This window comes from Rhipicephalus microplus, chromosome 2 (assembly GCF_043290135.1).
Source record: "Rhipicephalus microplus isolate Deutch F79 chromosome 2, USDA_Rmic, whole genome shotgun sequence".
Classification (NCBI taxonomy): Eukaryota; Metazoa; Arthropoda; class Arachnida; order Ixodida; family Ixodidae; genus Rhipicephalus; species Rhipicephalus microplus.
Window position 1 is genome coordinate 136,608,462 of NC_134701.1, and position 10,847 is coordinate 136,619,308.

Sequence of the window (10,847 nt, forward strand, 5' to 3'; positions counted from 1 at the left end):
GCTTCCGATGATAGAAGTCAGGATGATCAACACTAGCCGGATGCCGAAAAAGATGTGTGCTTCGTTTGCATTCCTCGGTGGAAGCTGACGGGACAAACTCAGACAACGAAAGTTAAGTTGTTTACGTCTCAGCTGGCTAAAAAAAGAAAAAAAATATTACATAGAAAGAGTGCTTGAGGCTTGTCTGATGCCTTTGCAGTAGCGTGTGATGCCAAGCTAGTGACATGTGATCATCGTTTACATCGGCGTACGAACTCCGTTGAGCTGTAGTGCGTGGTGTCACTGACACGAACGAATTGATCCGGCATGCGTGTTTACACCAACGAATTCAGCTGTAGCTCCGATGTGCGTGTTTACGTGAACGAATTCTACTGAAGCTTCGATGTGCGTGTTTACGTGAATGAATTGCACTGTAGCACCGGTGTGAGTGTTAACGAGAAGCATACGACAAATGCAACTGTGTGATCTGTTAGCCGTCGTCGTGCAGCGGTGAAACTGTCCTACTGTGACAATTGCCAGCTGATGGTATGTGCTCCTGCAAAACGACATCCACTAGCAGTCGATGCAATAGGCAGGCATGACAATTTTCGGCCTTGAAAATCTTCGAAACACTATGGTCGCACCGGATGTTCACGGCGCTCATGGTCCCACTTCCGGAACATGTGCTGCACAAGCGCGGTGCTTTGTGTTCAGCCGTGCAGTGCTGCAGTTGTGTGAGGAGCAAGCAATGGACGGTGCCTTCATTGACAACGAGGTTCTCATCGCTGCAGTGCAGCATAGACTACCATTATGGATGGCAAGCCACCGGCAGCACAAGGACAAAATTGTGAAGGCCGCGATGTGGCGGGAGGTAGCTGCAGCCGTGTTACCGAATGTAAATATTGATGGTAAGTTAGCACTTGGTCGTTCGTGCGACATGCATAAGCGCTTCAATCTTTGTATTTCCCATTGCGCAGACGCCACCGAGCTTGTACAGAAGCGCTGGAAGTCGCTACGTGACAAGTTCCGGCGGCTCTTCGTAGCAAATAAAAAAGCAAAGAGCGGTGCCGGCCTGGACGATGGGGAGTGTATCACCATCACGTGGCCATATTTCCAGCTTCTATGCTTTCTCAAGGATACCATGCAAACAAGGGCGTAAGTGATTTTATTAATCGTTGTCATGAGCATTGCTAAATGTCATCTTTTTAAATATAAATAATGTGACACTGAAAATTCTGTGATTTTCAGGTATGCATATATTGAATGCAGTGTACAGCATGTAGGAAGTTCAAGTGTTGATTACTGTTACATGTGGCCAAGGCAGCAGTGTGCAGTGATATGAAAAAATTATCCGTTTCAACAGCTATAGTAATCTAAGCAGTGTGGTACTGACAATACTGATAGAGGTCTGAACATTAATGACAACCACATTAAAGACCTTGAGAAAACCTTTTGCTGACACAATGGTGTGCATTTTTCCATTGTTGAGCAGTGTTGTCAAATGGAAAAACAAATGTTTTTTTTGTGCATATTCAGAGAGCCCTCTTTGCATCATACATGTTCCCTTTTTTTCGCTATTTCACCCACCACGGTGGTCTTGTGGTCGTGGTGCTCAACTGCTGACCCACAGGTGTAGGATGAAATCTCATTCTCAGCAGCGGCATTTTAAATGGAGGTGAAAATGCTTGAGGCCTTTGTACATTGATATAGGTGCAAATTATAAAGAACACCAGGTGGTCGAAATTTCCAAAACCCTTCACTACGGCGTCTCTCTCGTAATGACATGGTGATTTAGAGATGTTGAACCCCAAAAATTATTTTTTGCTACTTCAGGGAACACTGACATTTTTTTTTCATTAATTGAGTGTTACATCAACTCAACTTTGTACTAAGTCTCTTCACAGATACCTCAAGAATGTGCTGCACAATATTTGTTGATTCAAAGAGCGAATTAGGGGTGCAAGGGTGCCACGACCCTCCCCACCAATTTTTTCAGGGTAGGTGGTTCCTCAAGATATGCCGCATGAGTCGCATATTTCATAAAAATCTCCTCATCGAATTGAAACCACTGAGAACTCGTTCTTGAAGGTACAAGATTAAAGGCATACTATAGAGAATCGATTATGCGAGTTGCTTGCGTTAAGGAGCTTTAACACTAAGATTGAAAAAGATAACTTTGCACTAATGAACTCGTGAATCAACCCAGATTCAGGCGAAACTGTGAGTCTGACTGAGTAGCTATGTTGGTGAGCTTGGGTCCGTACTTCAGTTCGGTTCTGAAAAAGTACAGTGAGACTGAGCACTCTCATTGTGGCGAGTCTGAGTCGGAGTGAGTCCTCATAGCAAAATGTATTTCTTAATTGAATCTGAGTGAGCTGTAATTTCTTTTTTGACTTGGTCATGGCATGGCTAAAGTGAAAATCCCGTTGCATTCGCTGTCAAAGCCTTTTCTCCAGACTTATATGGCATATAATTGGATACCATGAGCCACGATATGTTCCACAGGTGATTGATAATTTATATTTACCTAGGAGTGGCAAGAAGACATTGGTTGTTGGAATGTGAGAGTGGTAATGAAAACTGACATTGGCAGTATTGAGGCGAATGCAAAAATATCGGGGCTCCAGCAGATATTGAACCCACAAGAGGCCAGGCCTGACCTGTTATGCCTTAAAAGGGGGGAGGGGTTTAAGTTTGCCACCAGTTTTATATCACCTATGACTGCTTGTTTTGCTCGTCACTAGATGACGCAAAAAGAAGCTGTGGTAACTCTCGCTCCCGTTTGAACATGCTGCAAACAGCCACCAGAGTTGGCAGGCCACACGCTCACGTGCCCACTTAAATAAAAATTGACATTGTACAGTATATATATATATATATATATATATATATATATATATATATATATATATATATATATATATATATATATATATATATATATATATATATATATGTATATGATACATACACACACACACAGTTGTGTTCGAGATCATGAACAAATATATTGGCTGTAAGTAAACTGCATAATTGTGCCTTTACGTTTAACGTTGCCGCAGACATTCACATTATTCCTACACCACATGTATGGTCATATTGCATCAACTAAACGTTGTAGTTTGTCGAAGAATAAACAATACTTACAATTTTTCTTTACCTTAAAATTGACTGAATATTCCAGTGAAAGCACTAATACGACTCTAGGAATCCATCTTATATGTACTGTTGACATCCTTGCTATAAGGTATGTACGCTTCTCTGTTAGCATCTGTTGGAGTTATTGGTGAATTACATGTGCTATAGTAGCAGAGTATGTGTAGTTTACTACATCAATGTTGCCTGCCCATCATTGGCTTTATGCATAAGGACATGGCCGCTGCTGCAAAACACCTATTACTGTTTGGTCAATCAGCCCGGCTTCTGGTATGGCTAATATGGTTTGCTATATATTTAATTTATGAAAATGTTGTTCATATTGTTTTTTTTTGCCAATAATGATTCCTGTCCATCTATTTGCCAAGACAAGGTACTATGCCAGGAATTTTGCTTGGTGTAAAATGAATTGTGATCACTTCATCTATCATTAACTGTGCCGTTTCAAGTTGTATTGCCAGCACAGTTAGCTTCTTGGTTTTCTTTTTTGTATGTGGTTCGTGCCATAAAACTCTAGATTACATAAATGAAATGTAAGTATGTTAATGTGATTTTAGTTATGTTTACATTGTTTGACCTTAGATTGCCTCAATGCCAAAGTTTAATTGAAGTGCAAATAAATAAGTTGATGGGTCCTTTGTATGTGGTCTGGAAAACACGCAAAACCAGATATAGCAAAGTATTTTAGTGTGGCAGTGTGTGAAATACCAAGTGATGTGCTTAGGAAAAACCACAGTTTAATCCTTGATTCTATTTCAGTGCAGAAAGAGGTGAAATTATATTTCATTTTTATTTATTTAGAGTTCCTGCAATGCCATAGTGGCATTACTGCAGGGGAGTTTACACACGAAATTCAATGTGGTTACTAACATTTCTGTGAATAGTGACGCTTTAAACATTCTGGAAAATAAAACAACATATAATAATTACAGCATGCAATCGAAAAATATTTCAGTACAATGTGACATGTGGCTAACAGGTACTAAAAGTGAATAAGCATGCCATGATGTCACAACGATGAAAAAAAAAGCGCTGTTGTCACTCAAGTTTACAATATCTTCGGGAAGTTTGTTCCACTCTCTACGTGTTTTTAAAAAGAAGTAGTTAGTAAAAGTTGTTGTTTTGAATGCGTATTCTCGTATTTTATGTGTGTGTTGGCATCTTGTGGAACGATATGTTGGTGCTACTGGGTATTCACCTCTAAAAAAGGTTATAGTATATACTAGGCAGAAGTTTTAGTCGAAGTTTCCGTCTTCCAGATTGTAAAGTTTCCCAGCATAATGTGGCCTTTATATCTGATATACTAACAAATAGCTAGTAATTTTTGCGGACGAAACGAGCTGCCTGGTTTTGAATTTTTGTATTGTTTCTGCAAGATACTTTTGAGCTGGGTCCCAGGTAACACAAGCATATTCAAGTATAAACCTTACATGCAGGTAGTAGAGAATTTCCTTTACCTTTTTTGTGGCACAGTGAAAGTTTCTGTGAATAAAATACAATGTTTTACTAGCCTTTAAGATCATGTGTTCTATGTGCCTGTTCCAATGAAATGATTCTGTTAAATAAATTCCTAAATATTTACATTCGGGTACTTCTTTAACTGGCTTTTCATCAATGTAAGGTTATAACGTTCACACTTGTTGCTGCCTGCAGGACATCTGGAAATTATGTTAGCCCTGCAAGCTTGCAGAGCACTTCAAGCTTTTTCTGCAGTCCGGGTGAACCAGTAAGGCCTGCAAGCCAGCTGCAGGCTGGCAGGCAACCGCCGAGGCCTGACAGCCCTACTACCCGCATAGGTATGAATGTGCAGGAGCTTCTGCAGGACATGGTCCAGTTTGAAGACCAGTGTTTAGAACTGTCAGAAGCTTCTGCACATTCAGACGATGATGCTTTCAGGCCTCCAGGGGTTGTTTGCCCAAACACCCAAGAGAGGACTGCACCAGAGCCTGCTGTCGCCGATGGAAGTGCCGGGTCAACACCAACCCAGCGAAGAAGTCGCAAAAGAAAGAATGAAGAAGAGTTAGATAGAATTACTCAAAATGCGCAAGACTTGTGCGAGACATTGAAGAAAACTGAGTCAAGAAACGAACATGAATATTTTGGGCTGTGCCTTGCTAAATACTTTGAGAAGATGCCAGAAAAGCGACAGTTAGAGCTGAAAGTGAAGATCATGCAATTAGTAATGGAGTATGTGGACTAGTTTCTTTTTTATTTCAATGGCTGAAGTGATTTTTTTTTATTAAGGTACGGGGCCGAGTGCAAATTTCTTTTTAAAATGTCATTTTTTACATTTTCTGTCATGTTAACTGAATCACTCATTATTTTGCTGCATGAACTTTCTCTTTAAACAGTTTTTTTGCAAAGATGCAAGGAAAAATGTTACACTCCCCAACAGTTGCGAAGAAAAAACTGAAAGTGCCTGTTTTGTGTGCATCATAAGATTAGCTTGATATGTGATATTTTGTTTACTCTTTAAAGAGGTTGTGAAAAGGTCACTTAACAACGACAATGCGGCACCATCAGTAGCCACATGCTCTAACTATATCATCAGCCTGAATGAGCCTGCATAGACGCTTTGACTATCTAGAAACGCAGAACTCTACGGCATCTGTGAGCGCGTGCAAGAGGCATCCCACAAGAATGCTGCTTAATATGACGTCAGCTACAGAGTTCAAGTTGGTGTCTATTGCTTATGGCAAAGGCGCTGATAGGTGTTTGAATTGCATGCACTCGCAAGTACCGAAGAGTTTTGCAATCCTCGATAGGCAAAGAACTACTTATGCTGACGTCGCCTAGTTAGTGCGTGTGGATGTCGGTGGTTTCGCATTGTCGTTTTAGATCGAGCGTTTTATGACTCTTTTAGCCTTCATATTAAATGTGCAAATATGTAATAATTCTTTGTTAGCATTGTCAACTTGACATTTTTAGTCATAAAAACCATACACTTCTCACCAGGTTAATGCACAGCATTGTGCATGCATTGTTCGCACTCAAGGACACATATGTCAGCCTGTTAACAATTAGATTTGCTCTCTCATTTAAATAATGTCTACAGAAAGAAAAAAGGCAAACAGCTGCTTGAGTGTAACTAGTTACAAATATGCAAGAATTAGCGCTCCTGATTGTGTAGGTGCCGCACCTGTTTAAAATGTTTTTGTTGATTTTCTTGAAACCTGTTTAATCACTGTGCTTTTAATATTCATTTGAAGAGATTTATTTCGGTTCAATGCACAGGGCAAAGCTTCTTTTCTGTGCCTGAAAAGATTAGAATTTGTAGAATGTGGAATTTGAGTGCACACTTATTTTTTGGTACTTCAGGGAGCACTAACATTTTTTTTTCATTTGTACACTTTGGTACTCAAAATGCACACTTTAAATATTATTTGACTTGCAAAAAAATTTTACAAAAATAGGGCTTGTCTTTCAATGCTCTCATATGCCTATAAAAATCTGCTTTGTGATTCAGACTAATAATCTCCAAGTCTTGTCACTAAAAAAAAAAAAACCACCTTCGATACTTTGCTTTATACCTATAGGATCAGGGGAAGCGGGAGTGTTTGAAGGGGTCATAACACCCAATTTTCGAACATGTTCTGTCGGTTAATCGTTTCGCATTCACAAATTAGCCGGCAGAATGGTAGCGAATTTGCATGAACACTTACTTTGTAATTGAGTGTTTCATAAATACACAAGTGGCTGGACAGTGGGGCAGCACTCGTGAGGAATTATCTAACAAGCAGCTAACTTTTCGAGCATCTGCATTCCTGCGAGCAGTTCTTCGTCAACTCTATGTGAAACCTGTTATTTTTAGCCTTGTTTCATTCGGCACTGAACTTGGAATACTTGCTGCAGCTGAAACTTTGGTATAACAGAACGGCTACGCTCCTTAATGTGAATTGTCACGTTCGTCATGGCAAAAGGCTAGTTGCTGGGGGTGGGCAAGGTTTTCTTTTATTGTAATATTTTAAAGTTTGCTTTTTATAACCAGTCTGGGAATAATATACCTTTTACTTTTAGTGTTCACAGAAAGTGAAGTTTTTGAGTGATTGTGACATGGCCCCTTTATTTAGTCATGAAATATGTGATTTAGTCATTAATCTTGTGACTTATTTTTATATTTATTTGTGTATTGTAAATATTATCAGGGTTGCACAGAATGAATTTGGGGAATATACGTCATTTTGATGATGTCTGTCCTTTATAATAAAAGTTACTTCAGTAATAATTACCAAGGTATGCTTTGTTCACATGGTCATTCGTGAATTATATGCTTGTATTGTGATGAGCTACATACAGTATGACACAAAGCATTTATGCCACAATGCGCCTGCATTTCATTGCTAATGCGGCTTCACTCATGCAAAATGTTTGCAACACGTAAGTTACTAACGTAAATGAAAAGTACAGTTGCTTTTGCTGCATACCTTAAGGGGTACCGACACCATATTTCTAAGGCGAGTTTAGTCTGACTAACTAATCTTCTGTATACACAGACGACTCTGAGAAAGTATAACACTCGGCAAATTCTGATAAGGTATTTCATTTCAACATTAAAATCAAATTTCTCGCAGGGCACCTTACAACATCGACACTAAGTTGACGTCGGGACTTGAGTACTAATTTTGGTGACTTCACGCTGCATTCTGGCTAGTTGTGATGATATCTGGTACTGGAACTTCTGAGATGGCTGCTTGGTTCGTGGAAATGTGACCATATCTTGTACTAGCACGTAACGAAAAGGTCATACTTTGTTGCAATGACAGGGGACACTAGGAGTTCAAACTAGCTTTCAGAACACTATAATTAGTTTTTCAGGGCACACTTGCGCATTGCGGTACATTTTCTAGGCTTCTGAGTGCTTGGCCTTTCCTTGGTTGTAAAAAAAACAAAGTGAAAATTTTTTGTCAATACCCTTTCAAAAGGACAATTACAAGTTCTCTGTAAATGTAAAGGCTTAGCAATTTCCATATGTATGTGCCAGATTTATTTGCACGCCATAGATATTGTACTGATGAAGTGCATTTATTTATGAGACGAGAATAAATATAATTGTTCGAACCCATCGATCCCAGACATTGTCCAAGTTGGGTTTTAAAAGACAAATATTGAAACCTAAATGTTTGTAGATTATTAGACATATGTATTAGTCTTAATATAATTTAATTTGGTTTTAAAGTAAGCGGGAGTTAAAACCGGTGTTAAATTTCTCATCAAAGCAATTAAAGGTTATAAACGATTCAGCTATGTCTTGCCTTAAGTTGGCCCTCACGAGCACAGGTTATGGTCTTTTAGATATAGGTTATCCACTTGATACAGTGACTGCTGTCACTGAGCATTTGAAGAAGTCGGTAATGTCAAACCCGAGCATGGTTGCAGAAGGCAACAGGAATAAACTTATTGTTGGGATACTGTACATTCATTGTGCACGGTATCTCAAGGGCCTAAGAAAGTAGGCAGTTGACACAGCGTTAACATTGTTTTTATGGTTGCCAATAAGCTGGGTTACATTTGTGTCGCAGCGCAGAGGAATGAGAGAGTTAAACACAACAAGCTGACCCAGAAGGCAACAGGAATAAACTTATTGTTGGGATACTGTACATTCATTGTGCACGGTATCTCAAGGGCCTAAGAAAGTAGGAAGTTGACACAGCGTTAACACTGTTTTTATGGTTGCCAATAAGCTGGGTTACATTTGTGTCGCAGCGCAGAGGAATGAGAGAGTTAAACACAAGAAGCTGACCGATATTTGTTTCATCAATCACACCAACAAATTCATTGATTGCCGTACAAGTGTAGTTGACAGGGATCCTTTTTTTTTTCTTCCCCTGAGTGTACAATATGGTGGATCGATTGAGCAACAGCCGATGCACTGTTTCATGACACACAGCGGCGCTGCTATGTCTTGTAGAAAGATGCTTATGTACTGCGGTAGCCACGGCTTTCTATGCAGTCAAAGTATTCAATGAATATGTTATGGTCCCAGTGATCGTATAACTTGTCACTGCCCCCCCCCCTCCCCCCCTGTAACATTGAGCATCCCCTTGGTAGCTTGTGTGCTCTGTCCGATTGAAGTTCGTAGCACTCGCTAAACATACGGTTTTGCAAAGGCACAAGACCATTGCAGAGTCACTGAAAATGTTACATTGCCCCAGTTTGTGTCAAAATGACACCGCTTTAATTCACAACATGTGGACTTAGTAAAATAAAAATTTATTTTTCACAGAAGAATAATTTACAAGAACACATTCAAATTTGAGGAGAATAGAAGGTATGACAAGATGAGCCAGGGAGCACAGAAAACAAGAAAAGTGAAAAGCTGATTTGCGTGAGGAGTCAAATAATAGGTAGGCAAAGTCACTCATGAGAGAACCCTCACACTGGCATCAAGCCGCGAGTCTGAGCCAAAGTAAGTGAAGTATTTTGGCAAGTCTGAGTGAGTGAAATTGAGAAAAATTGAGAAATCGAGTTTGAGTTCCACAGAGAAAAAAGTTTGGTACCTTTTCTGTACCTTTTCTCTGCAACAGCAAAACGAATGTAACCATATTTGCTTACTTGTTGTAGCTCACGCATACAAAGTTTTATAAAAATCAATTCAGTACATTTTGAGAAAAGGTAGGTTGAAGTTGAAAAACTTACAGAAAACGCACTTTGAGAAAAACTAATTTTTACATCCACATACTGCTTACGCCAGAGGTTGCGTGGCACACTACGGTGCGGAATTTAAACCACGTGGAGTGGCTTCTCAACGTCGGGCTTCAACAGCTTCGTTCCTCAGAGTACAGTGAATTTTTTGGTGTCAAGACTGCAAATTCAATTGTTTGCTGTGTTCACCCTACCATACCCCCTTAAGAGCAGCTGTCACACTGAAGAATGGGCAAGCAGTGTCATGCTAGAAAGTAGAGTGATGACGCAGCTGTGCGTCCTTGCCCGAACTGGCAGTGAAGAACAAGTGTCTAGGAGGGCTGCTTCTTTGTCAGTCCTGGTAGATTCCACTGCCAAGGAACCTGGCCAGCCGTGCTAGAAAAGTAGCTGGCGAACAACCTTCTTGCAGCACCTGCATCACCATCGTAGTTTCGTGCCTGTGTTGGAGCCATGGCAAAGAAACTGTTGTCTGGCACATGTTGCACACCATGCCGCCAGCGCCCTCCAACAACGTTTCCGAAACTGTCTTCTCTGTCCAAGAATTGATGGGCATGTGGGTTGTACAGAGTAAGGAAGTTGTGGAGGACACAGGCGGCCTTCACCACGAAGTCCACATGGCTGGGCTGCACGTTTATGGTGCGAAGCAGTATCCTCCACCTGGCAGCAGTGATGCCGAAGGCATTTTCTGCACAGCGTCTGCAGACGAAAAAGAAAAATGTTGCAACAGCGAATGAAGACGCGACACACCATGGTGCCTTCAAGGCAATGGAAAGTGCTTGCAAGATAAAAGTAGTGGTGTGGTAATGCCGAGTAGTTGTGACAGATGAGCCATTTGTCACAATGTGATGAAAGACTATTTCCCATTTAGTGCAATACTTTCTCCATCTTTTACAGCCCACTGTCAGAAAACAGTGCGAAAATGGAATGATGGAATGAACAATCCAAGTTCCGAGTTCCTTCGCCGTCGCCATCTTTGTTCACTGTTTCCTTGTAGTACGATGTACCAGCTGTCCCTTCATTACACTATTCCGTTACAGGCTGCTGCACTTGAGTATTGTACTGTAATAGTA

At 40.4% G+C, this 10,847-nt stretch overlaps 1 protein-coding gene across 1 annotated transcript; it reads left to right on the forward strand.

The window, feature by feature from the left end:
• Positions 1 to 545: 545 nt before the first annotated feature.
• Positions 546 to 6,236, forward strand: LOC142796378 (uncharacterized). Its single transcript, XM_075886838.1, has 2 exons — positions 546 to 1,134; positions 4,789 to 6,236. The coding sequence occupies exons 1-2, from the start codon at positions 578 to 580 to the stop codon at positions 5,333 to 5,335; spliced, it is 1,104 nt and encodes a 367-aa protein (XP_075742953.1). The 5' UTR covers positions 546 to 577; the 3' UTR covers positions 5,336 to 6,236.
• The last annotated feature ends 4,611 nt before the right edge of the window (positions 6,237 to 10,847 follow it).

Bases quoted from the DNA above. Each gene is read 5' to 3' on its own strand.
- LOC142796378 (XM_075886838.1), top strand. From the start codon at position 578: ATGACAATTTTCGGCCTTGAAAATCTTCGAAACACTATGGTCGCACCG. The intron at 1,135-4,788 runs GTAAGTGATTTT...TGCTGCCTGCAG, and splicing joins GATACCATGCAAACAAGGGC to GACATCTGGAAATTATGTTA.